The following is a 27740-nucleotide window of genomic DNA, read 5'->3' as shown; positions in this document are numbered from 1 at the left end:
TAATGTGGGAACCGAAGTTCAATCAGTATTATGGATCTGTTGATGTATAGGTCAGTGATAACATATTTTGGTAGCGACCACACTTTCAAACTGTGGTACGTGTACCACTGCTGGTACGCAAAGGTATGACGAGTGGTACGCGAGCACCATGACTAATCGTAAGGGTAGGTTTGGGAGATATGGTACTCGGTCAATTCGTATTTTCGAAAGGGGGTACTCGGTCAGTTCGAATTTTCGAAAGTGGTATTCGTCCGGAAAAGTTTGAAAACCGGGGCACTATATAGGACTCGCATGCATTAATATACTTCTTTAAAGCGCCTGTGGTCCATTTCGTAAAAATCCACAGATAGAAAGGAGGGTAAATGTTAAGAAGGGAGGCTACTTTTGTAAGTCATTGTTCTTGATGTAAAAGCTGTAGTTGCTTCCCTTCTAAAGACTTCTTTAGGATAGGGGGTGGGTGAATTAGGGAAACAGTTGACATGATGACAGTCGGATATCATTATTATTTGTTCTTATTAACTTCACCTGGAAGAGTAAGCCCATTGGGAAATGTGTTGCGCTAGTATTACAGCTCAGTAAATCCTTTATTTTTTATTGTTGTCAAAGAAACGGAATGTGTCTTCAGTCGTATCTGTTCGCAAAATATTGCTGATCCTTCTAGTAATCTTTTAACTATAAAGTTAAATGCTTTTTAAATACGCCTATAAACATACGTGTCTTCCGTCTGAATGTAAAGGTATCCCCTACAACCTTTTGGTCGTTTGGCGAAGGGGGTACGGCGTTAAAGACCATAAGTTTTTTTCAGGGCCAAGTTTTTGTGAGGGAGGGTTCTTCTTCTCTTCCCCGCTGCTTTACCTTCCTCAACCATCCATGGAGTCAGGTAACCACTGGAGTGGGTGGGGGAGATGTAGGATTGCTGCGCCACATGGGTATCGAACCAGTCCACCTTCAGTGTTTTAATCACTCGACTATCCGTTTCCCAACCCCTGATAACGGAGCTAATAGTGTGAGATCGAAACAAAGACAGTAAATAGAAAGATAAGTCTTCCGAAGCTTTCCGGCGGTGACGGCGGAAGCCAGCGACGCCAAGCGGCTGTGACGATGGCGTCCAAAACGACGAGTCTGAGTGGCATGATAAAAAGCACGCATTCCCTCAACAAATGTCCAAACTCTTTTTTTTTCTGATTCCCGACAGACAAGAAAAGGTAAAAACGTAGCCATAGGCACTTTATTCTGAACTGTACCCAGTGCTTTTGGATAAGAAGATGTTAGCGCAAATTTGTCTACTCAACCTAGATTCATGTCGATTGTTTACACTTCATCGCAGAGAAACGTGCACAGCTGTAAACACTTCACCATTGTAGCTCCATTGTGGACGCACTGTTTATAAGTTGTTATTTTTCTGTAAAACGATTTCTTTCTTTGTTTTTTTTTCTGTTGTCGTTTCGCTTCTCTTTCCTCTTTTGACTGAAAGGTGTATGTGAATGTTCTATGTACAATACTGACAGTGCTATTAATTTTTTATGTTTGTGTGTTAACGTTTTTACATTTCAAATTTATTTCTGTTTCATTGACTGAAAGGTGTATGTACAGAAGTGACAGTGCTGTAATACATATGAGTGGATAGATGCATTCTTAATATTTTTATTTCTTCTGTGAGTTGCGGGTGTCGCTGATCTGAGACCTCATTAGAGGTAAATGAATCAACAAGGTAAATATATATCTTCCTTTCGTTCTCTGTGTTCTCAACAGTCTGCGGCCTTCTGCCTTTTTTCTTTTTGAATGGGCAGATGAGATAAAAGTTTTCGTTGACTAACGGTCTCCATATGCTGTCACTTTCTTCGCGGTCAGTGATCTGTAGCACTCATTTCAACAATTGTTGTGCATCTAGACAACACTTTGTAAACACTTGTTTCAATGGCATAATACTTCAGTTTCTTTGCTTGGATGCCTTGATGAAAAGATGGAAAAACAAACGATTATATTTAGATCTACAGTCTGTTATTAATTGTGATGATCTCCCTTTTGCTAAATGGTCGAAGACGACTTCTTATACATATTATTCTTCCCTCTGATGTCTACCTGGCTGAATGTCCTTACTACATTCTTCCCACGAGAAACTGGATATCGTCGAATTGCGTGTTGTGTCACATCACCTCCCTATCTTTGTATTTGTTTTTTTTTCATTGGACTGTGACTTGATCTTTCTGTGCAGTGAACTGAAGTTTTCTTGATGAGGAATCGCGCTCTGCTAGAGCACTCTTATTTGTGTACCACACTTGCTCTGACGCCGGAGAAAGGCGCTATATAAATGTGCTTGCCATTATTATTATTAGTTGCTAACATAGCTGACCTTCAATTTATTCTGCAAAGGTACAATATGACACATTTCTTTTTGAACTAATCTCCCTTGAAAAAAAACGCATAATCAATCAATCAATCAATCAATCAATCAATCAATCAATCATCATCAAACACTTTCTAATCTACATTCTTTTATCGAAACCAGTTTATTTCATTTTGTTTCGCTCTATATTTGTATCCAGTATCTCATGACAGTTTCATATTTATTTTATTGGCGTGAGTGAGAGCTGGCAGGATTTCATTATGCTTTATCCGTGACCAGAAAACGAAAGGGTCCTTTCTTGATGGACATCGTCAGCGAGCACTTTAGCATTGGGTCTTCATCAGTCTACGCATATTTGCAAGACCACAACCTTGTCACTCTCTTCTCATTACGAAATCACATCCGCTGGAGGTGCCGACCTCTGGCGGTCATGGCGTTTAGAAGAGGCGGCTGGTGATGGCGGTGGCGGGGAGTGGAAGTAGGGAGCAGCACACTTACAATTCCATGCGCGGGGAAAACGGAGAGGCCGCACGTGCAACGCTCCTCCTATTTCTCTCTCAGTCCGTAGCTTCTCGGCGGCCATCAGCACGTGCCCAGTCTGAACAGTAACGTGACGTCATCGATCTGCGTCTGCGTCTGCGCAATAGGTTGCAGACGTTTGTCTTGGATGGAGCAGCGGTCCATTCCATTAGCGCCGTCTCTCTGACAAGCTGCTATTGACCCCGCTCCGAAATGAGCTGCAGCAGTCGTGAGACGAGTTCCTGAACGATAAACGACAGGAAAGGCGATCCGTCTGGGAGACGCCTTTTCTCTCCGCCGGCGAGGAATTTTGGGAAGCCGCCGTGCCGCCAGCCCATGCCCTCCTTTCTCCACGATCTGCTCGTCATATCCACGTCTCTTACGTGGGAATTAAAAGTCTTATTTCCTCCTCCTTATTGCGGAGGAAGTGTACACCATCCCACTTTCTCCTGCTCAAGCAATGGCGGATTACAACAGAGATTGTCGCAACTGAAGACAAAGAGTGCTTTATAGTCAACACCTATATGTTTTTCTTGCAATCAGCGCACGACCTCCGTTTCAATGAAGACCTTTGAGGTACTCCGAGTGGGTACGATCATACGACTCTGGCGCCGAGAGAGACTGGCGCAGTTCTTGCTCACCAGTCATGTCCCCTACACCCTTCCACGTCTCTGTGGACCGCTGTGTGGTCTCCCTATGTCTGCCTCTAATGTCTTTTTCACCACTACTTTTCTTTCCTCCATCCCATCCGTCATGATTACCCGCAGATCGTCAAGATATCAGGAAAGGGTGCTATCGCCTGCGTGAGCATTTGAAGATTGTCAACAAAGCCAGGATTTCGTAGCTTTGTGTTGTTTACTGTAATTTTGCGCATAACAACAAAAATCCTTTCAAGCTTGCTCGTGGAATGAGTTCACAAACACTCTTTTTTGACACGATGGGCCGCGAAAGATCCACTATTGGTGCAACGGCGTGGGTCGTCTAGATAATGGCTCCATGGGCCGCACTATATGACAAAGGGCACTTCCCCTTACTCCCCTTCTTTTATTTTTAAACTTACAGCATGCTCGGCTAATGAGCGTCACACGGACTTAACAAAGCGCGGACGTAAGGAGGATCAGACAGGCTTACGTGCCCTTCCTCCAGGCTATTTGGCGCAACGCCAAAAGTAAGTGGCACGGAGGACTAAGTGAAGGCCTGAGAGAGGAAAGGGGGCTGGTGAGAACCGAGAGAGGTGGTGGTTGCATTCTCCTCAGCAGCTACAGTCAGGATATTATCGTCTGATGTTGTCATTCCTGGACAAACGTTGTTTAACATAGACAAGGAAACAGCACTGTGTCCTCATGTCATGGCCAAGCACAACCAGTCCCCACTCACTCTCTTCACTCTCACACTCTGTGTGAACACGACAAAAGCACGCATATACAAACTATGCATTTCCTAGAATTTCTGTGGAGGATGTCTCCGATTTCCATAGGAGTACTAATTTAATGGTCAGATCACTATTATACTAACACTTACATCTCCCGACAAGCCGCCAACACTCAATGTATTCCCGGACTAGAGTAATAAGTCAAACATAGTGGATATCTTTTCCGTAGACAAAAGCAGTTGTTTTGGTTAAGATAAGACAAACGGCTTGGATTTGCACAGATTTCACCCACCACATGCACACACAAATATCGCCACACTCTGAGTATTAGTATACTTAAGAGAGAGAGAATAATCAAAGTGGTGCCGTCTCATGCGCGGGAACAGATAACTCACGATGCGCATGCGCTGGATTAAGCTGTGCACTCGTCTGCCGGTTTTTCAGTACACAGTACGTACCAGAGCCGCAGTTGTTATCTTGTTGCTTCGCCAGGGGTAAAAAAAAAAAAAAGAAAAAGAAAAAGAAAAGTAAAATCTGTGCTGTTCTGCCCACACAGGTCAAGACAAATAAACCAAATAAAATTATTCTTGTGCGAATTAGCGTAGGTTTGTCCTGAATGCCATTATTTTTAATGCTTTCTTTTCCAGTCAGAAGCTCTGTAAGGAAAGCTTTGCTTATAAATGAATCCGTACAACATCGAAGAATCTTTACCAGAAGACGAGCGGTAAAACAGCAAAGATTACATGTAAGCGTACAATCAGAATTATTTGTGTAAATGTGTTTCTTTTTCAAGAATTTTCTATCCTGTACCTCTGTACAAAATGTCTAGGAAGACCTTACAAAAGCTGAAACGCAGAAGAGTATAAAAAAATGACAGTTGTGGAAAAAAGAGTGGGGGGGGGGAAGGAGGAGGAGAGGGAGGATTAAAAACTATTTTTTTTACTCACTCTCTTCTTTCTTTCCCTGTTTCAACTGCGATAAAGAGAGGAAAGACATGAATGGAATTCCAGCGGCGAACTGAGTGTTTTCGGCGCCGGACCGCAATACATTGCTGATCACCACAAGTAAAACAACTCAATTTTTGGAAAACAAATTACAAGAGACATTAAGGGGATGAATTATCAATTAAACAAAAAAATACATAGTGTAATTCCCCACAAGGAGGCGAGCTCAGTGCGCTCTACAAGATATAAGGAGCAGTCGGTAATGATGACAAAGAAGGGCGTCCCAAACAAACAAACAAACAAACAAACAAACAAACAAACAAACAAACAAACAAACAAACAAACAAACAAACAAACAAACAAACAAACACATTGCGAGGAGCATGAAGGAACACAGAGAGGAAAATGTGTAAACATTAGTAGTCAGTGTAAACTCATTACAGTATTTCCCAAAGATTTCCGAGATCGGTTTAAAGACTGGAATGCATGTAGTGTTTAAACTGCACTAGAGACAAGAGGCAAGGCATTTCAAGTACTGGGGCCAGAGAAAGAGAAATACAAACGCTAGGGACCTATCAACAACATAAAAGTAAATTCAAATATTGAACAGTGTAAGTTTGTTTAATGATCATTTCACTAACACTAATAAAATTACATTCAATATCCTGAAGGTGCCTTTACTTTCAGGAACGCAGCTGGTCTTCACAGTATCATCACAGATTCGTACACGTTTAGGAATAAATGAAATTTAGTTACATTCGTAGCAATCTTCATCTGAACTAAGAATTGGAACTAGTGAAATCGTTGCAAACTGTTATAAACAAACTCGAGCCTTAAAATTAACTTAATGGGACTGGGAGGACCTGACCGTTTTCTCCAGTACAGTCTTCATCAGACTTAGTAACTGTAAATTATTCACGTGAAACCTGTTTAGGTGAGTCTTCCTCAGTTTGGATTTAAAAAGAAATTTGTGACGGTAATAGTAATTAGAAAATGCTAAATTAGTAATATCATAAATTTAAATGATTCTTAGATTTTTAAGGAGTATAATTTTCTGTCCTATTAAAAAAAAAAATATCTTCCTTTATTTGTGTTCGTCGTTGACTGATGCGCCGGATCTCGTTGAATTTTTTTTTTTTTTTTGATTTTTTATACGTACGAACAACTATCAGCCGAAGCACTTATAGTTTAGAAGTATCAGTCTATGAGAGTTTGGCGATCAGGTCGAGCTGTTCCGCACATTCGACATCTGAAAGTGTACAGCCGAATACCTGAGAATCGACCTTTTGGCTTGTCCTAAAGATCACAAAAGAAGCATTAAGAGGTCTCCAGAGCACACGGAAGGTCTGACACAAATCCAGTCGTCATTTTGTCTTCGCGATGCCATTTATTTGCATACAATAAGATAAATAAATACAACTGGGGGAGTCAAGCAATGTTTCAAAAGAGCAATGCCTTGCATGTAACTGCTGAATGAGTGTGTGTGAACGGATGAGTGCTTTGTGCATGTGTATATGTGTATTTATTGTGTTTGTGTTTGAGTGAGTGTATATGTTATACATTTATTTCATACGCGCGTTTGTGTGTGTATCTGCCTGCACGCTCTAAGAAGTAGACGATCTAAAGTCTGCAGAGACTGTAAAGTCAGTTAAAAGTTTTTTTTTTTCTTTGTTTTGTACACCGCCATGAAGATTTTCTGGGATATCAGGGCGCGAAACAGAGCATTCGCCGAACGGAGACATGAAAGAAAAGATGGTGCAGATGCAGTGAGACACTCGGCGCGGACAGTCTGCTTCATCCCACAGAACCTTCAGGGACAGGACTGAGTTACTGATGTGGGGAATCCTCTGCCTTTGGCTGCCTATCCCTTGCCTTATTTGAATGTTCAGGCTGGTTAGTGAAATGGGCAGACTTGCGAAGGAGACAATCAAGATAGCCTTCATCGCTTTTTTCGGCACAAACTCATACACTTATAAATGTAAAGTCTGTTCTCTCTCTCACTCACACACACACATACACGCGCGCCTCCCAATTTGTGATCTCGTCACCATCCAACACTCGCGTTGGGCGAGAGATGAGTGTGACATTATAGAGTACATGATCTGTAACTAGGGGTAACTTGGGAGGAAAGCGCTTTGTCATTAATTGCGGTGATAAGTGGGTTTGGCCGAGATAACTGACAGAAAGAGTTGAAAGTGTCAAAGAAAGTGTTTCAACATTCGTGCAAAAGTTGCGACCTCGTGTAATGACGATTACTCATCACAATCCTTACATATGGGAAAGAAAACACTTTGTAAACCTCATCCTAGAGTCCTTGTTATAATGCTACATTGCTAAACTGCAGGTTTACAGGGTTAACAACGATTCATCAGATTCATCAGTATAAACTCAACCGCTTGGGCAGCAGCTGCAGGAGACAGGACGAGACAGATGGACGGACCGAGAGAACTTGAGGATTGACAGAGTAGACGAGAGACTGAAATTCTGTGATTGAGCCAGAAGGTTAGAAGACAAAAACTGTTGTTATCACGCTGGTTTCTTCAAAATCTGTCGTCGTCTTTGCTTTAGAGGTGTTGCATGTTACCTCAAACAGAAAACATCCCCAAAGACACTGCTTGGCTGCAGATTAAATTGAAAGGACACGCGAAGGACACGGCAAACTAACGATGTCTCTCTCAGGGACAAAAGGCGAGAAAAACAGCAGATCGATTGACAGGATCACAGCGGCGACATTTTAACTAAGGTTTTCTTACTTAATTACATTAGAGAAGGGCGCTGGGCCCCGCCATGGCAGGAAATCTTGTCAACAGTTTACCGCACGAGCAGAACAGTGACCACTCGCCGTAATGAGCTGCTCGAGACGTGAGACGTGCAAACAGATTGCTCAGTCACTCCAAACCCATCATCCATCTCTCACCCTGTAGCTTAGAGGCGCGATCTGTGTGTGTGGCTGTGTGTGGCGATCTGTGTGTGTGGTTGTGTGTGGCGATCTGTGTGTGTGGCTGTGTGTGGTGATCTGTGTGTGTGGTTGTGTGTGGTGATCTGTGTGTGTGGCTGTGTGTGGTGATCTGTGTGTGTGGCTGTGTGTGGTGATCTGTGTGTGTGGTTGTGTGTGGCGATCTGTGTGTGTGGCTGTGTGTGGTGATCTGTGTGTGTGGCTGTGTGTGGCTGTGTGTGGTGATCTGTGTGTGGCGATCTGTGTGTGGCTGTGTGTGAGTTCTGCAGTTGATTCCAGTCACGAGGCTTTCAGTAATTAACTTGGTCACAGGACAATCGGGAATCCTTTCCGTAAAACTTTGACATTCACAGCAGGACACAAGAAGCAGCGTAAGACTCGAGTGTTTAAAGAGGCACTAACAAGCTAACAAACACTTGTATAGCAATGACAGAAACGAGAGAAGCGCAAAGACGATATCAGTTTGTCGTCTATATTTACATAAATGCTTATTTATAAATTTACCCTCCAATTTACACAGATGCTTGACTATAAATTTACTCTCCAACTCACACAGATGCTTATTTATAAATTAACCGTCCACTTTACATACATGCTTATTCACAAATTTACGAAAATTTAAACAGGAAAAAGAATAAAGGACAAAGGCTGTATTGAAAACCAGGAAGGAAAATTACAATAACAAAAGTCAAACTTTAGAAAAAAATTTAATGAAAACCTTGCATGCTGTGCCGACCTTAACTAGGTAACCCACGCACTCAATATAAGAGGGTTTCATTATCTCTCCTTGTCACTAGTGCGCTCTGGGAGTCACAAGATGTGGGCCATTAGCGCCACAAGTTTTTAATATTGACACCTGATAAATCAAGGTGACACGCATCTCTACAGCAACCACGTAAAAAGGACTCGCGGTGTTTTAGTGTTCTGGACCACTGGGACGGACGATGTTTTCCTTCAAAATGCATTTATACTGCAATAATAACCCATGCTGCATCTCTGACAAAATGTAGCCATTTCTATGCATGGGTGATACGACTATGACACGTGTTGCTAGCGAAACACTTTTAGGGCAAGCTGAAGGTGCGTCTCTTCACTATCTTCTTGCTTTTCTCTCTTATTTTATAATTTAACGAGCCCTTACATGGAATGGGCTACGTTCTTTCTTTCCCGAGACAGATTTCCGTCTTTTGCGTGCAACTGCACCGTGGACAGGTCAGAAACAAAACCTAGCCGGTCTTCATGGTCATTACCTTGCTGCCGTGTCTCCTGCTGTTGAGCTAGGATTATGTTTAAAAACAACAGGCTTTTGTACCGATGTTATCGTCCATAGCCCTGAACTGAACCTGAACATGAACCCGAAGACTGCCGACTGACTGTTCCTTGCGGCATTCAGCAACATGCAAGTCTTCACAGTCGTCCTTATCCTTCACTGTTTTGGTGACCTTCCCTAGCAAATGCTTTCTCAGCTGGATTTCTTCTTAAGTGAGCATCTGGCAGCCAGGTGTATAATTCAGCTGAACTGTAATATACTGGTGTCCTGTGGAGACGAAATTGTCTTCTTACACTTTGAAAATGGCAAACTGCTCTAATGATTATGCTTCATTGCTGCCACAACAACAACCATCACTAGGAGTAACAGATGCAACAGAATGAGCAAAGTTTGCACTCTGCGCTTCTACCTGAAGCAATCTTGCTCACACTGGTGGTGGTGGTGGTGGTGGTGGTGGTGGTGGTGGTGGTTACACTTTTGCTGCTCACAGGCTTTTAGCAATTGTAAGCAACAGGATTTTACGCATATGGCCACAATGTTATCTTTTCTCACTCTCCAATTCATATTTAGGGTAAATGATATTTGACCGACCTCTCCCTCGATCATCCCATTCACCCAGATTTGCCCGTCGCTCTTCCTGTTCCTGCCCATGCGCAGATCCCTGCACCGATACTCCCCTCTCCACGACACTCAGACAGCACACTCTCTGTTTGAGTAAACACATACATTATTCACAGATCCTGGGTTTGATCGACTTTCACAGGTCGGTCGCCGACCTCATGTCTTTTAGTAGCCAGGTTTGACTGCCTGCTGCGTTCGCCTCTCATATATGAAAAAAAAAAGGTCGTGGTCAGGACAAAAGCAGAAAATTGGAAGAATATTTTACACGTGCACACAATCAATACGTGCATGCTTTCTTGTTCTCTATAACCTTTTCTCTCACAAGTGGTTTATGTGAAAGAGAGAGAGAGAGCGGAAGAGAGAGACACGTGATGTCGATGCCCAAACAAAATCAGAAATATGTTTATAGACCATTCCTAAACTGGAAATGCAATTGCATGTAAAATATACTCTCATCACACTGATTATGTACTCTCCTGATAATATATATCCGTCCAAATGAATGGACCAAATAATCATTTATTATCTGCGTTGGCATTTGTATTCACGCGCAGAAGCACGCAAGGCAAACTACTGAAAATTAGATTACGAGGTGCACGTCACAGCTGTCCCCTCCGGCCAACCGGATATCACGATTTTCCCCATGTGTAATCTATTTTACCCTGACGCCGGAATCCTTTTATCGTTTCATTTCTAGAAAATCCTTTCACTCGCACCTCTGTTCTCCAGAGAGCGAAGACTGGTCACGATGTTCCTCTTCTCGATGGCGAAGGTGAAGGAGAAGAGACAATATCCGAAAAAGGCGAACTGTCACGATTATGGCTGACCATTGTGACGTCAAGCGTGACTGTGGGCTGGAGATCAGGTGCAGGTGATTGCTGCTGACGTCATGCACCACCGTAGACCCCCCCCCCACCTTTACAAACAGGGACATAAACAAACAAATAAAAAACTGAAAAGCGTCGTCAATAGGGATTATTTTCTTTTACCGCGCTGTCAACAGACATTAAGACTTCAAAGTCCTCCTTGTTGTTTACTGTCTTGCTTACCTCCCCGAGAACATTCTTTCTCAGCTGGATTCGCTCAAGTTTCTTGTTTTGTGCAGATCAACAGCGAGATGGACCTGGTGGTATGTTCTTTATGCTTGATGACAGGGCAGCAGAGACCATCTACACCCACTTTGATTTGGGGAAAGGTTTGCTCTGAGTATTCTTAGTCTGTTACTATATATCTAATGTCGTTTCTGATGACACAAAAAACTCAGCTCCAAACTGTAAATATTGCATTGTGAAAAAGTGAAAGCACGAACCGTGTTACTATACATGTCCATGGTAAAACCAGGCTGAACGGAAAGACTGGTCCTCCATTTTGTCTTTGTCTAAAGGATCCTCCTTCCTCACCATCATATAATATGAAATTTAGGAAATTAGTGCATTCATTTTGATTTTGTAGGTTTGTTGGATAATGGAGTGCTGTGTTCCGTCAGTTGCTAATCAGGTAGCACTACAATTCTTCTGCTTCACGCTTGATCCATTTTCCTTGGTTGGTTTCTTTAGTTTCTAGTTAGATGAAAAGAATCCAATCCATCATTAAAAAAAATTTAAGAATAGCAAAAGTTTAAGATAATGTTACGACAATGGGGCATAGTGTGAGACATCGGATGATTGAAAATCCTAACGCTGTAGCAGAAGCGAAGTGAATCAGATGATTTCTTGACCAGACCTCAGAAATGGCGGCTGCCCTCGTCAGTACGCGCCATTAGTTGGTAATGAGCACGAGCCTGGGTCAACACAGAATGTACATCCGTGCTTTTGCATGAAATACTTGATGTGATTTTCCAGATTCGTTAGCCGGTACGATCCAAGACATATTGCAAACACTGCAGGATGCCAGGACTGGAAAATACTGAGGAAAGATCAAGGACAAGCAACCAGATGTTGGAACGTTGTTGTTAACTCGCAGGAAACTAATTATGTTCCTGAAAACACGACAGCTAATTCAATTTTTTCCTGAAGAGGAGCGTTAAACAAACGAATATTTGAACATGAAAAGCCGGAACTCTTCCCAGACCCGTATTATAGAATAACAGCATGAAGTTTGTTATTGCTCCAGTAGTCTCGCCAACAAAACCGCTAGAACAAAGTTTGTTATTCATGTGAACAGGTTGAGCACACTAAGAGAGACATGTCAGGGAATAAATCCCTTTCTGATTTCGAGATCCAAGCTAAACATCTTGATGCACAGAAAGAGGTTGAAACAGTGACGTCAGAAATATAAATAGATACGCTTAAGCTGGGACCATAATATGTTACTTAGGCTAGTCCATAGAACTTGAACTAGCTCTGTTATGCTAACAAATTGTCACAAACGTCAAACACTTATAGCTATTGTTAGAACTAGAATGAAAGCCATAAAGCCAACGCCCCCCAACAAAAACAAAACAAAACAAATACAAAACAAAACAAAACAACAAACAAACAAACAAACAAACAAAGAAACAAACAAACAAACAAAAAACAACCCAAACTCAACTACGAAACAAACTCTCAGCCCCAACCTCATCCTCTAATTATGTCACAATTTTCTTTGTGTTTTTCACTGACACTAATGATTGAACTTATCTGTCTTAAAGAGCCACAATAGAACTGTGATTACTAGCGGGAGGCTTATGAAAACGTTGAATGTTTTAGTTTTTTTTTAAATTCTGCACAAACGTTAACAAAACTGAACAAAAGCGTTTGTCTGCAACCGAACGACATAAACAGTAACAGTAAAAAAGCCCTTGAAAATAAGAAGAAAGGAGAAAGAAACCCGGCAAGTGCCCGACAGACTAAACTGTATTGTTAGCGGCTTGTTGAGAACAGGTTTGTGTAAAATAATTCTAAACTCGTGATCGCTTGTTTTCAGGAGCAGCTTCTCAGTTACAGGCAGCAATGGAGACAGCGAGAAACCGCTGGTTGAAGAAGATTCCAGAAATACTTGTTGGTGCTGAGATGTTTTCTTCTGATGCGAAAGGACCCCGCTGTTTATCGAAGACATCAAACTGCGCACGAGTAGATTGTCTTGTATTTAATATGAGGTTGATGTCGAGAGATCGCTGTCAATTACCTGATGCTTGTGTGCAACTCTGTCTCCGGGTTCAAAGAAATGAAAATACAATCACTGGGGAATAGCTTTCATGTTGCCTTCGCTTACAGAACTTTTAAAGCTTTCACGATTGAAAGCCTGACGACTGCTTTTTGAAAAGTGTTTTTTTCTTTAAATAGTGAGGGTGAGCACACTAGAGATTTGGAAGGAAGAAAGAAAAAATAGTGGAATATTGATGGTGCCTGTTGTCTGATGGAAAGTGCTTCTACCTAATATTAATTTTGAACTATGGGGATCGGGGTAGGCGTGGATGAAGGGGCAGTAATTGGGAGAGAAGCATCAGTTGACACGCAGTGTAAGCACAGACTATGGTAGTTTCCCTTGTCGGACGAATACAAATGTTTCACACATCTTAGGTTAGAATACATTAAGTTTGATCCGACTTTTAAAACGCCATATTGTAGTGGAAAGATCACATGAAAATGAAAAGAATCGGATCAGCGGATCAGCCTTACAATAAGTGTAGAATATTAATTTTAAACTTTAAAAATGAAATATTAAAACGCGGATTTCAGAAGGGTCTACTCCGTTTGTTGCAGATGAACAACTGTGCGTACAAAATATTTTGATTTTTTTACCCCAAGAACTATCAATCGTGCAAGAGGAGAAATAGCTACATAAAAACAGGAATAAATTTTCTATAAAGCTGCATCTCTTGTAAACTATTATGTGTATGCCATCAGGATTAAGTAAAACAACAAGCATGATGCTGATGACAAAGATATCTATCTAACCCTAACCTTTCTGCCGTTGGGGAGTGAGGCTAGCTTTTTGTGAGGATGGTGATACCTCATCTTCTACCCTGCTTTTTCATCTCTAACCCATTAAGGGGTCAGGTACCCCTTTTGTAACCTGGGTAAACAAGGGGAGAGCACCCTGCTGCTCAACTCTAATATCGACGCAAATTTTTTATATCTGGTTCTAGAACCCCAAACCGTTTAGGGAACGTTTACAGTATAGGTCACACGGCAAGGAGAAAAGTAGGGCTTTGTTTCAGAAAAGTTTCATATTTCGCGTTTCTCGTGTGTCCACACCTTTAGGCTGTGCGCCTTCCGGCAGGGGACGCTGGGGCTTGAACCACTCGGCTGTCGACTTTCTCTCTTGACTCTCGCATACAACATGAATGTCAAGAGACTCAAATAACTTCTATTGATTAGGAAGCTAAGCAGCTGGAACTCGTCTAGCATCTGTCTGTTGATAAGAACTAAAATGAGTGAGAAATTTATAGAAAGACGACGATAGAGGAAGAAAAAGAAAAGCAAACAGGTAGATAGGCACAGAGACAGCCAACCCGAGTAACAGACAGACAGACAAGCCGTACAGGCAAGAAGGCAACCTAGGGAAGCAAGTAGACACACACACACACGTGTGTACACCTAAAGAGGGAGATAGGGGAGATGGATAGAGTGGATGGTCCATACAGGCCAAGCTCTCTGTTCAAGAGAGACTGGCGGGAAGAGAATTTCACTGACAACATAAGAGCCGGGACTGGAAAGTTCAGTCAGCTGGCAGTGACTCTCACCTCAGATGACAAAAGTTATCCGCGGGTATTTTTAAAGGACCGTATAATGAGACCCTTGAAGACACTAGAATTCGTGCCTTAAGCCCTCTCTAGCCCCGTAATGGGGCCGTGAAATCGATTTTTCCATTTGCTAACCACGTGAAGCCCGGCGAAAAAGTCCCAGCGCCGCTGGAATCAATGATGTTTTCTACTCTGATCGATTCCTAAACAGCAATCAGTGTTTCATCCATCCTCATATCCGCCCTAACACGACGCAGCCAGCAGATAACTGATTTCGTTTCTTCCCATTGTACGAGGGCGAAATTGCACGTAGGGATAAAACAAAAAAGTCAAACACTGTCCCCCCTGTTCCCCCAACTGGATGTTTACGGTCCCTGTAGCCCAGTGAAGACGGAATCATAGAAGAAGCAGTCTGCCAGCAGGCAAACTACACATTCGTTAGCATCCGTCAGGAGCTATTCGTGGAGAGAGAATTTCGACAGAAATAACTCGACAAGGGGAGTCAACTAGGATTCATTTCGAGACTTGCACGGCTTGTTTGTCTTCCCAATTCGACAAAGTAAAAATAAGTATTGCGCGTGAGAAGGACAGTTATCTATAAATAAAAATATACTTAAAGAAAGTGGGAAACTGTTATTTACGATGAGATTATTATGTCATGAGACAAGGAACCATGATATATTTTCAATAAGTTTTCAATCAATTTTGAATGAGAAGAGTGCTGACGCTTATTGAATTTTTGATGCAGGTTGAGATTTTAATGTCTGGCATCTATCAAAGGATGAGTCTTATTGTAACACAGCCAGATAGGACCTTCTAACAACACTACAGCTGGACACGTCAGCTTAACAGCAACAGTAATAACACAGAGCGCCTTTCCCCTTCACGGAATGCAAAGTGGTCTTATGAAATACTGATAGGTGAACTGAACATTAACAAAATGCACGACTACGAACTCCAGGTAAGCATCAAATGCGCCTTATAAAATTACCACAGGGCAGCACCTATTGTAGCATGCCGGTGTATAAAGGCTTTAGTAAAACACAACAAATTGCAGGACCTCCATCACAATTTTGATTTATTTAAAAAATTCAAGTGGTGATAATGAAGCATTCCTGCTCTAATGTAACACAAATTCTACAAACAAATACAACCCCCCCCACAAAAAAAAAAAAAAAAACAAACCAAAACCAAAACAAAACAAAAAAACAAAAACAAAAAACAAAACAAAACAAAAAACAAACAAACAAACAAAGAAATATATCAAAATGCAGCACATTTGCTGAAAAATGTATATTATATTATTACGACACTGCACTCTGGCACCAAATCTTTCATAAAATACAGCTAGGAAAAAGAGACACGTACAGTTATAGCTATCCTTTATTTTAAAACCTTATTCTGAAAAAGTTTGCAATGCTCATGAGGACTGTGTGGCTATTGTGCTATAGCCAACCAATAACAAGAAAATACTTGTTGAAGTTCTAGACTCCCTTTCCATAGTCTTTGGCTACATCATTTACTTTGAGAAACATTTACTTTGTAACTTTCAGACTTTAATTCCTGCCAGTCAACATTATATCAGAATTCATGCAGACTTTTATAACAGTGCATCTTCTTGCTCTCATAAGCAGCGAAATGCAAACGACATTTTCTAATAGGCAGCATTCCACAGGATAGTACAAAGCTAATAAACTTCAATCCGGCCTTAAAGATCAGGAACAAATGAATAGGTCAAGAGACCAGGTGCAGACCTCAATGTCCTTTTAATAAGAAAATATGAAAATGAAGAATCCTTTCAATGTGACAAACACTTTGTATCAGCTTTAAGTGCCTTATAATCTTTCATATCTCTTTTCGATCCGAAGAGGAAACACAGGATCTCCATAACTTTTTTATTACGGAAATAATACCCACATAAACACTTCATTCATATGGAATTTGATGACGAGTTTTCTTGCACATTTCCCAGCTGCCCATCTCTCTGCCTCGTGGACCAGTGTCTAACGACCCACACGCCAGAAGACGGCGTGCGACTTAGCCCCGTAATAAGCATCCTTGGCCTCCCGTCAGACCATAGACTATAGTCCCTGCTCAGACAATAATTCCTTCAAAACTTAAATACGAGGCCTCCAAAACCTCCAGGAAGAGCTTCAGATTTCTCTTTCTTTAGCTTTCAATAAAACTTGTTAGGTACAAGGACGTAGGATTGTGTTCATTCCGAGATTTTAAGAAATTGGTTGCTGCGCGACACTCTATGAAGGGCTATTAAGTATGGCGATTCCTCGTCTCAAACTTTCCGAGGTCTATTAATGTCTTAGCGAGAGGATTTATAACATAGATGATGTTTTTTCTTCTTTTCATTAGACAGTTCGATTCTTGTCATACTTAGAGTGCATCGTTCTTGAAGATAGTTGTTCCTCATAAAGTCTCCAATGAGGGCTCGGACATTTTTGTGGCTGGCCGTGGCCTGTTATCATCTCTGAGACTACTGGAAGCTGCTGCACTCTGTTGCAGAATTTATTTTGATGTGCTTCAAAGTATGGGCATAACTGAGGTCGCAAAATGCTGTTATTTTGAACTGTTGATGCTTTGTTGTTTTGTTTGTGCACACACACACACTCATATATGATAGTCCTCATATTCCTCCAAGAGTTTACGTTCACAGATGCAGGAAGACCTTTTTCATTTCACAAAGTCCCTTCGCGAGGGAAGATAAACACACTTTGAGTGTCTCAGAGACTGTGCAGAGAAGAGTTACGAGTAGCTACAGACAATATTACAGAACAAAGCAGAATGACAGAAACACATATCTTTGGAGACAAACCAACAAGAGGGAAAGCTTATGTTTATAGCATATCGCAAAGACATGAGCAGTAAAATGTCAATGCTAATGAAATAGGGCGACTTACATCGTCTTCACGATCTGCAGCAGATAGAACACCAAACAGTGGCCAGACAAGAAGCACTGTCCATTCGAGAAAACGACACACCAGGCTTTCTGAGGAGAAGATGAACAAGATCTCCGCACAACTCCAAAAAAATTATGTTCACAAATACAGGACGACCTTTTCATTATACTCAAGTTCCTTCGCGAAGAACGATAAACAAACTGTGTTGTCTTAGAGACTCTGTGCAGAGAAGAGTTACGAGTAGCAGCAGACAATGCTACAGAACGGACAGAGGTAAAGAGGATCAATTGAATCTTTTGTTGTCCTCCTTACCACGATTATAAGCTACACAACATCTTCCATTACGATAGAAAAATCTGTGATACATCGAGAGAACTTTTAATGATTTTTAGAATTCCTTGCTTTGGGGAATTTCTTGCAAAGGGATATACTTTCTATGACACTTGGAAAAAGTCTAGTTTTAAAAAACTAACTAGCATTTGGCACAGACAAATATTAGGCTGGGATATGTTCGTGAAGACATGAGATCACAAAGTGTAGCTTCTCGCTAACCCGTAAAATATTTCTGGAAACCTCAAGTATGTAATATTTCGTAAACTTATTGATCTCTATAATCACATTATAACTCATATATATCCCTCAATAACTTGGTACATCATCTAATCGCAAACATTTGTTTATCGAAAATAACCCCACCTACCACGCAAGGATTCTTTACGTACACTTCTTCCTTAGCGATACAAAAACAAATAAGGATGTGAAATGAAAAATGTAAACAAGCAATAAGTATTGGCATCAAAAGAGAGAAACTGTGGCCGATGAAATTTTCAGGTCTTGTCATAAACTTCTCAGTACATCAAAGCTCTTAGTTTTGTCAGAAGATTCTGAACCTCGAGTACAACTGAAGTCTTTCTTCTTCTCAAGAGGTTATTTGTCGCTGTCGGAATGTCTTGCTCTCACTCACATGAAACAGATAGTTGGCCAGCTGCAGACAGAAGCCATGCAGTACACACTGGGATTCTAGTCATCAGTCCCTGTAATCAGAGAGGGAAGAGGATGAAAGGAAAGATGATTAAGGATGGCCAATGGGTGGGAAGGGTTAAGTGTCGGGTGCTTAGAGTCGCAGAAAAAGTTCATGTTACCTGGATGGCGTAAAGGCTCAGGTCACAGCAGGTGGTGGGTACGTGCACTAGGAAATCATTCAGTGTGCCGAAGGGTAGAGCCTTTGACTTCCAGGGTAAACACCCATAGAACCGATGTGCTGCTACTTCCAAGATGGAGTTCTGAATATTTCCAATAATTACATACATACAGCCAAGCAGCAGGAAAGGTAGACAAATAGGCAGGTGGGTAAGTAGGAAAGCAGACAGACGAAAGAAGTACTTTTAAATAAATACTGTGTTAAATACATCCTGTTAAAAATCCTGTGTTAAATAAAGATATTCCTTAAAACACCCTTTGACAACCGTGTGAACGCGCACTCAAAACCTCTTTACATCACATGATACTTGTACATTGAGAAGATGTACATTGATTCAAACACAAAGCTCAACCTAAACCACGAAGATATCCATAAAGTTTGAATGCAATTTAAAATAGTTGTAACTTTGTAAGTATATTTTATAGAAAGAATCAATCAAAACGATTATAAAGCTTGTTGTAAAAGAAACCTTTGAAGCAAGTTCAAAAAGTCATTAAGACGAGTGTCACTTGAGCTTGGGACATGAGAAAAACTAATGTTTGTTCATCCAAACCTCGATCTTGTAAGCTAGGAAACGGATATGATTGATGGTAATCAGCTTGAAAATGTTTCCCGAGAACTACAGAACCGTATTACCTATTGCAGTAGTAATGATGCTGGACATGTTGAAAACTTACAAGAACAATAACAAAATTAAGTATTCATTCTTTTGAGTCCTTTTGTACATTTTTTTTTCTATCACACATACTTACAAAGTTACTGACTGTCAGTTACAACTATTTTAAATTGCACACGAACTTTACTAACCTATATATATATCTGTGGTACTAAGAGTTTTGAGCACAAAGCTTGGCCTGTATTATGCCAGATCTTCAGCTGTTCGAAAAGAAACTCAATTAAGTAACTCTGGCGCTCTTTCTGTTTGTCTTCTCGACTGCTGTTTTTGACCGGAAGTTACCCCCACTCCCACCTGACGATGTCGCTGACGGTAACGATGATAAGTTAACCTCCGAAGGCTTGACTGTCGCAGTTTTGCCGTAGTTTGTTGGCGGCAACCTCCTCGTGCGTCCTCGTCCACGCCCTTGTGACGCGGCTGACGTGGGAGATGTCGCGTGAAGAAGATGAAACGACAGGACGATCACGCGGCACCACGTGCTCCCTGACGACGTCATGCGTGAAGAAGAGTGAATAATGCAGCGCTTCTTTCTTTGGACCGCAGCGTATGGACGAATTGAAGGCAATGAGATGAAACCAAAGGCAGATCTTCTGTAATAAGATAGGTGGAGGAGATTGCATGGGTAGACCGATTCGGATGACAGCGAACGACTGGCTGGCTGGCTGGCTGGCTGAGCCACATCCGACTACGATTATACGTTAACTTGCCGAGAGATCAAGAACCACGAGTGAAAGTTGTACAAACTACAAACCCTGTCTCCATGCCATTATACATCTCCTATTACCGCTCCGAATATAAAGCCCGCATTCCGCATCACTAGTCCTCCATTTAGACCAAACCCCTGAAAAACTACTGCCATATCCTCTGATTCTGACATGATGACGTTCCACCCCTCTCCAGGTTTTCTTGTCGGGTTGTGATGGACCATTTCCATCTTCTCTGTCCACCCACCGGGTCCGCCCGTAGGAGGTGACACGATCGCTGATAACAGGGACGAACGAGGGGGAGAAAGGTCAAGGTCGCAATTTACCAGTTAGGACTTGGAACAAAATGTCCAATAGGAAATATATGGTAGACCTACAAGACGTGTATGTGGGGGGTGGGGGATGCAGGGAGGAAGACAGAAACACCTAGTTTACTAGTATACAGTAAATGTCGTTTTTGAACTGAATATTAAAGCCGAAAATCTAGACATTTCTTTAGGCGGATTTGTTAACTGAGTAGGCTTTTCTTCAGAACAGACAGAAGGACACAGGTATACTCTATCTGGCATGTTTACAGACGCGCGCGCGCACACACACACACCAGACTGGCATACTTTCCTAAGGCCACTCATGTTACAGAAGAAGCTAGCAATCCCCAGCAGTCTGTCGGCAACACCCACACACCCACACACAGCCACACACCCACACACCCACATACACCCACACACAGCCTCGTGACGCACAAATGTCAGATTGTCAATAACAAAAAAAGATATAAAGTATTCTGCTTTCGCATTTGAGTACAAGCACGAGTATGTAAGACATCTGTTCAAGTAAGGACTGATGTAGATATACACAGCTTCACACAAGATGTACACTTTACACGCACGTAGTGTTATTTGTTGTACTAAAACTACACATGTCCTTTTTCGTAGGACTTTGCTTTTTTTTATTCAGATTTATTTGCCTGTTATCTGATCCCTCATGCCTAGGGCACAAATCACGTTTTATGGAGCGATCTTGCTTTTATCGTCACAACGAGCCTTGAAGCAGGCACAGCATGGTTTTAGACTTTCATGACAGACTTGCAAAATCGCGAAGGACGATAAAGAACAATGGGAAAAAAAGGACAAGACAACTCAATGTACATGAATGCTTTATAGGAAGTGGGTATGGTAATTAGACACGAAAAGTTAAGTCGTACGAAAATTTTCATTTCTAAGTGAATTATGCGACAGGAAGATTTAAAGAAGATATGTAAAATAAAAAGGAGGACCGAAAATGGCTGTAGAGTGTGAATGCTCTCTCTCTCTCTCTCTGTGACTGCCAACGCTGAACCAAATATTGACGAGTGAAACTCAAGACGTATTACTTACATAGCACATCTGGAGTCGACGTTACAAAGCTAATCAAAAACCGCTGTGTGCCCAAAATCACATGACTGAGAGCTGCTACATACACATCGTCTCTCTCTCACACACACAAAACAGAAGAAAAGTGCTTACAGGTAGAGACGAATAAGGAATACAGCGGCTTTCGTTATTTTCTTCCCACGCGTCGTCACATACACACAAAAAAAAATGCCTGAACTAAAACGGGAAAAAGGAGAAAAAATCTGACAAAAGAATAGCGATAAAAAAGAGAGGAATAATAAAAAAAGGAACAGGATTATAAAAATTGAGTTCCATTTTTTTTTTTTTTTGCTTATTAAAATCGCCTTCCCTTATCAGCAACTTCACTTACATTAGAGTTATTTCCCTTGGGAAGTGACAAACGAAAGCGAGGCGGTTTTAAGCCAACAGCCTTCTAATCGTGTCTGGATTAGACAAATTTTGGAGGAACCTCTTCTGGTTGACAGTAACTGTGCTCCTCGTCACTGCTGCTTTGCCTCTAGTTACTGACAGTGGAGTGCTATAGTCTTCATTAAATACCACACATGTGGTTTATTATTTTATTGTTGAGTAACTAGGAATATACTCTACTGGATTATTCGTTGTCTCTTTAGTATACTTCATACTTGTAATACCAAGGGCTACCCATGAAAAGAAAAATACAGTGTCCCGAACGTTCTGTAACTGCATGACTAGAGGAGGTGTCCAACCTCAAGGATGTGAGGGCCATTGTGTTGTTAGCTACATTTTATTGTAATTGTGAGATAAAGGAGGGACAGTTGTGAATGAAAACATGTAAATGTTGGAGGAGGGGAGCAATTACTTAAAATCAATCTATTTAGAAGTGGGACAAATTTGGAACTGCAAAACGAATAGCTAAAAGACCTGTTGGGATTTGTGCGTGGTTTACAGAGCATGAGGTTGACATGACGTGGACACTGAACGGTCGATGGGAAATAAAAATGATTAAAACAAAAAGTGGTTGTGTCCGTATTTCTGAGTAATCGAACTTTTTAAATAAGATTGAAATATGCGAAATGCTAAATAAAATCATTCTGACTGCAGCAGTGATCAAGACGTAGAGAAGAATAAACAAAGATCTCTGGTATTATTCAAGTTGAACCCGGTATCGTTCAAAGAGTCGGTCGTTCCTGGTTTAAAAACAATTTCTTTTAAAGAAACTGAAATTTATTTCCATGCTGTTGGTTTTATAAGATCTCTGAGACATACTGCCTGGAAGTTGAACTTTCTGTATAGCTGGAGGGAAGCAGCAAAAGAAGCTAAATGTTATGGTCGAACAACTTCATAACGCTCAGATTTTTGTTTTAGTTGTTTGAGATAACAATATCGTATTCTTCTAAATTTTTTACTTCATTAATCGTTTGTCTCAAAATTTATGACTGGCGTGACATATTGCATCTGAGATTTAAAACTGAAGTTGATATTCTTTCTGTCACCACATTATAAATTAAAAGTAGATAGCACGTGTCCATTCTTGTTATTGCTTTTGTTGCCTCTTATTTTTTATCCGTGCAAATTATTAACGACTACGCGTCTATTCATGCTTCTAAATCGGTGTGTGTGTGTGTGCGTGCGTGCGCGCGTGCGTGCGTGTGTGTGTGTGTTTTATAGTCCTTTCTCTGTGTGTGGGTGCGTGTATTCGCATGTATCTGTGTGTGTATGTGTCACCAGCGTCACAGAGCCACAGCCTCAACATCATTACCAGTGATGATGCACATCTAGCTCCTGTATGCTCTGGCCTACGGTGTCATCTCCAAGTTGTCAACGTCGTCTCGCGCCTGGTCGATGAAGTGGCAGATCTCTGTCATGCGGGTGCGGTTCCTTTCCCACAGGCTTTTGCGAATATCCTTGATGAGGCTGGTCTTCCAGGTCGTGATGCCGTTTACAATCTTATCCTCCCGGAGGTCAATTTTGAGCAGGTGGAGATCGTGGGAGGTCGCGATGGCGCTCAGCGTCGAATCTTTGTCCGACAGGATGTCCACAAGCTCCGTGCTCATCGTTTCGTCGAATTCCCCCCGTGCCATGCTTTCCAATTGTGCGGTGGCAACTTCGGTCAATTTCTCGTTGTGGAACCCTTCGTATTCTCTCAGCTTTGACATTAACCTGCTCACAATATAAACAGTTATAGCTCTGACCAGCTTCTAAAGCTCTTTCCTAAAGACAAATGAATAACAACTACATCAGCTCATGGAATAAAATAATGTCTTCACCAACAAAAAGAAATTCATCATCATCATCATCATCATCATCATCATCGTCATCATCCATCATCCATCAGCATCATCAGCATCATCATCATCAGCAGCCCCATCACTACCATCATAAGCACGAGCGTTACCGCAGTGAACTTCCCCACCCTAATAGCAACAGGTATTTAAAGAATTTGTATACGAACTCTTGGATGTGCTCGATGAAATTGGATGCCATGTCCTGTAGGCTCAGTTCGAATCGTTCGACTATCTCGTCCAGCTCATCAACAAGGTGCATTTCAGCTCCTACCAGATCGTCCCAAAGCTCCGTCACACGGACATGGTATGCCTTTACCATATCTTCCAGCTTGACGGGATCGCTTTCCAGTCTCATATTCTCAAATATTGCTTTTTGTTCCTCCTTAAATGTACTGGTGGCGTTCATCCCCCGTTTCCGGTCTTCTTCCATAGCTTCATTGAAACACTCCCAAAAAAGTGCCACTTCGGCGTCTCTGGCGGTCTTCTCCTCTATCCCTAAATTAAAGATCTGATGACACACCCGCACAAACCTATGTTTAAATTCCGAGATGAGGTCTGCGGCGCCTTTCACTTTTGACAGCAAGTTTCCTTCGCGATCCTCTTCGTAAAGGTTTTTAAAGAGGAGGGGTCCGTCCAAGTTCTCAACATAGGCATCTATGTGCGCCTTTTCTGTTTGTGACTTGGCCAAGTCTTTCTCTCGATGTTTCCGTTCCTTGGCTTCCTTCTCGATCAGTTTCAGTACTGGTAACTGGTACCTGCACACATGGAAGGAAATATATGTCCGTGTGTGCGAGTCTACGGCAATAATTACTTTATCACTCTTACTGATATCGCTTACTCCAGTAGTTCTGCTATTAGCCTCAAATGCTTCCATAGCCCCTCCATAATTACTAGCTCTGACTGTTTCTAGCTACCACTGTTCTTACTAGCCTCCACCTGGCGGAATATTAGTTGGGGATAATAAAACTGTAGTTCCTGATCCAGAAGAGAGTTAAGGTCTGGCCAGACTGCTGAGTTCCGTTTGATAAACTCATCGATGGACAGTGGAGTTAAAACTGGCACAACAAGATCTCTTACATCACAAAAAGGATTATATATTAGGCAATGAGAGAACCAATATCACAGTAAAATAAAAACTGTATGAACATCTTTTATGAAAGGGATGTATCTGCAACAGAAATAAAGAAAAACTAAATTTTCCTTATTCTTTTTCTAAACAAAAAGGTGTGACTCATTTCAATCTCTAGAATAAATTACGTAATAAAAGTTAATCTGGAGCAGAACTTTAAAAAATGTTTAAACAGCTCTTTACATGATTAACACGACGTGATCTGAAAAGGAGTGAAAACAAAAGATATAAAAGGAAAGAAAGGCGAGGTATATAATGCAGAAAAGGACAGAATGACGACATCAAGGAGTAACTCGTCTTTAGGCGCACATCTCTGCCCCCTTTTCTCTGTGCTCCTCTTCCAGCAGACGGTAATCGAGGAAAACGACTTCCGGTAGAAATGCTCCGACGAACACCTTGTACTGGGGATCGTAGCATAGCGGGTTATAGAAGAGGTTGAGGCTCCTGAGGTTGTGAAAACGCCGCAAGTATCTCAGGTTTTCGAGATCCCTTAGGTCGTTGTTGCCCATAGAAAGCACATGCAGTTTCAGCAGGTTGTCCATGTTCTCCAGACAGGTGATCTTGTTGTTGTACAGGGTCAGGTCCTCTAGGTTGACCAGCGTGTCCAGGCCTTCTATAAAATGGATGTTGTTGAAAGACAGGTCCAGCCACACCAGATTCACTAGTAGCTCCAGCCCTTCGATCTTTTCGATGATGTTGTTGCACAGCTGAAGTTTCGTGAGATTTACAAACTCCCAAAGGCCGTCTATCACTAGAATGTTTTTATATTCGAGGCATAGCTCATGCACCTCTGCAGGTGCTACTCCTTCGGCTTTGCAGAATTTTCCAGCCTCTCCTTTCGGGCCTTGCTCGTAAACGGTTTCCATAAGAAGGCCATCGTCGATGACAGTGGGGACAACTGTGTCATACAAATGACTCATTCTATTATTTGAGATCCTAGTCGGAACGTCTTCTTATATTCAAGACAAATTCAAGCTTGAAATGTCAATGAAAAAACAACATGCTCAAAGCCACTTCCTCTGAGAAAGGTAAAAAATTTTCCCTCTGGGAATATCGTAAATCCGAACCAAGGACTAAGAATAGTGTGAGATGTTTTGTCTCTGAGGCAGTTCCTCGAAATTTGACGCCTCGGTTGACGTAGCGCATGACGCAAAAACCTTTCTTTAGTACGTCATTTTTAAGCGTATCGTAGAAACCTCCAGAACAAAGCAGGCACAAACGTCACACAAGGGAAGCCTGTTGGAGCTAAACAACCTGTTGTCTTCTTAACATCGTCGAATCTTTTTCACAGAAATAGGCGCGTAGGAAAAAAACTGTTCACGAAACACAACAGGTGTCGGATTTTATGTTACTGTATGGAGCTGTGTGCACTTTGTCCTTCAGGCGAAACACAAGACCCCAAAGCACGACTAACAGTGAAAGCAATAGAATTGTTTTCTTTGTAACTTTTGCGCTTTTTTTTTATGACAATTGCTGTCGATTTCTCAAGGCAAAAACGTCTGTGGTGTTACAGTGATAATACAACTTCATTGATAATATTATTTTAACAGGGAAAACATTGAAAATATGAAAATTTATCAATTTCAACTGTTATTTTATATTATGTGGGAGGAAGATACAGGACCAGAAGTCTAATGATTGTAACTAACCGGCGTGAAGACTGGAGGCTGACAGCGACTTGTATTCTAGAATACAGTCCATGGAGGTAAATCTTGACAATTTTTGAGCTGGTTGACGACAGCCTGTCAATAGTAACCTCACATGAAAGAAGTCTTGGTGCGCGTGTCAGGTGCGATTAAGACTCTTGGAAATTTTCAACCGCTGGAACACCGATGACAGACGAGGAGACTGCCAACCATCCAACTTACCATCCATTTCTAGAAGTTCTAGCCAGGTTGAAAAGGCGACGAGGTTGAAAATCTTTATCGCGGGACAGGAAGCCATGTTGCGGTTGATATTTGTATCAGTTGAGCCAGTCACAGCAGGGCAGACATAAAGCAGTCTACGGATGTCTCGCCAGCCGCCATTCGTTTTGCTGTTTTATCCCCGCACGAAGTCATCGTCGTCGATAAAAGCGCACAGGACACCATACTGGCCGTCAGAGTTAGTGCTGGCAAACAGCGCCATAACCTTTCTCTCCCTTCCCTCTTCCCCTACACACACACAGCATTGCTAGGTGGTGCCAACACCCCTATCACCACCACCACACACACAGGAGACATGGCTGTGTATTGCCAGCTATGCACTATTGCCGTAAGGAACGAAGTTGTTGTGAATTACTCATTTGTAGGTGAGATTAGCAGCTAAGGCAATCTCACGGAGATGGAGTCGAGGCCTGCATACTTGTCCTGGTGGGCTGCACGCACGGTATGAACCCACCACTCTGATCCTCATTGTGGCGAGGACACCGCTGTGTTCCTGAGGCGTAGGAGACAACGAGAAGAGAAAATTAGGGGTTGCGGGGGTTGCTTTGTGGAGCGAGAATTCCAATGGAATAGAGAGAAAACTACACCAAAGGTGGAGAAAGACTGGATGCTAGACTGGAATCTCTCGGAGCATAAGTTTCACACCAAGAAGGGGAGATAATCATTTAAAGAAATGACAGAGGAATGAGAAAGAGGTCCCCAAAGCGGGCAACACGTTGGGTGCCGACATGCCACATTACTTTCTCTTCCTCGCTCTGCTGCAGCCATGAACGTAGATCCCCTGGACAGCTTGCAGACGATTTTTTTCACTTAACTGCTAGAACGAGGCTCGGGACCTCAGAACTTCCGGTTAAG

General features: G+C 41.9%; 1 protein-coding gene across 2 annotated transcripts; it reads right to left on the bottom strand.

Moving 5' to 3' along the window:
- Nucleotides 1-22671: 22671 nt before the first annotated feature.
- On the bottom strand, nt 22672-26079 carry LOC112565226 (dynein regulatory complex subunit 3-like). Of its 2 annotated transcripts, XM_025240573.1 has the most exons (4): nt 25270-26079; nt 23999-24586; nt 23306-23706; nt 22672-22839 (listed from the first exon to the last, which is right to left on the bottom strand). In XM_025240573.1, exons 1-3 carry the CDS (start codon nt 25878-25880, stop codon nt 23343-23345), a joined length of 1563 nt encoding a protein of 520 aa, XP_025096358.1. In that variant the 5' UTR covers nt 25881-26079; the 3' UTR covers nt 22672-22839; nt 23306-23342. The 2 variants fall into 2 exon arrangements, with proteins under 2 accessions (XP_025096358.1, XP_025096357.1); XM_025240572.1 differs by having other exon boundaries at nt 22672-23706.
- Between the last annotated feature and the right edge of the window lie 1661 nt (nt 26080-27740).

The sequence above is a fragment of the Pomacea canaliculata genome, linkage group LG5 (genome assembly GCF_003073045.1).
Source record: "Pomacea canaliculata isolate SZHN2017 linkage group LG5, ASM307304v1, whole genome shotgun sequence".
Taxonomy (NCBI): Eukaryota; Metazoa; Mollusca; class Gastropoda; order Architaenioglossa; family Ampullariidae; genus Pomacea; species Pomacea canaliculata.
This window is presented reverse-complemented; position numbering and strand designations above follow the sequence as displayed.

Bases quoted from the DNA above. Each gene is read 5' to 3' on its own strand.
- LOC112565226 (XM_025240572.1), bottom strand. From the start codon at position 25,880: ATGAGTCATTTGTATGACACAGTTGTCCCCACTGTCATCGACGATGGC. The intron at 24,587-25,269 runs GTGCGCCTAAAG...CCATGTGTGCAG, and splicing joins AGAGAAAAGGGGGCAGAGAT to GTACCAGTTACCAGTACTGA. The intron at 23,707-23,998 runs GTTCGTATACAA...TATTGTGAGCAG, and splicing joins TTCATCGAGCACATCCAAGA to GTTAATGTCAAAGCTGAGAG.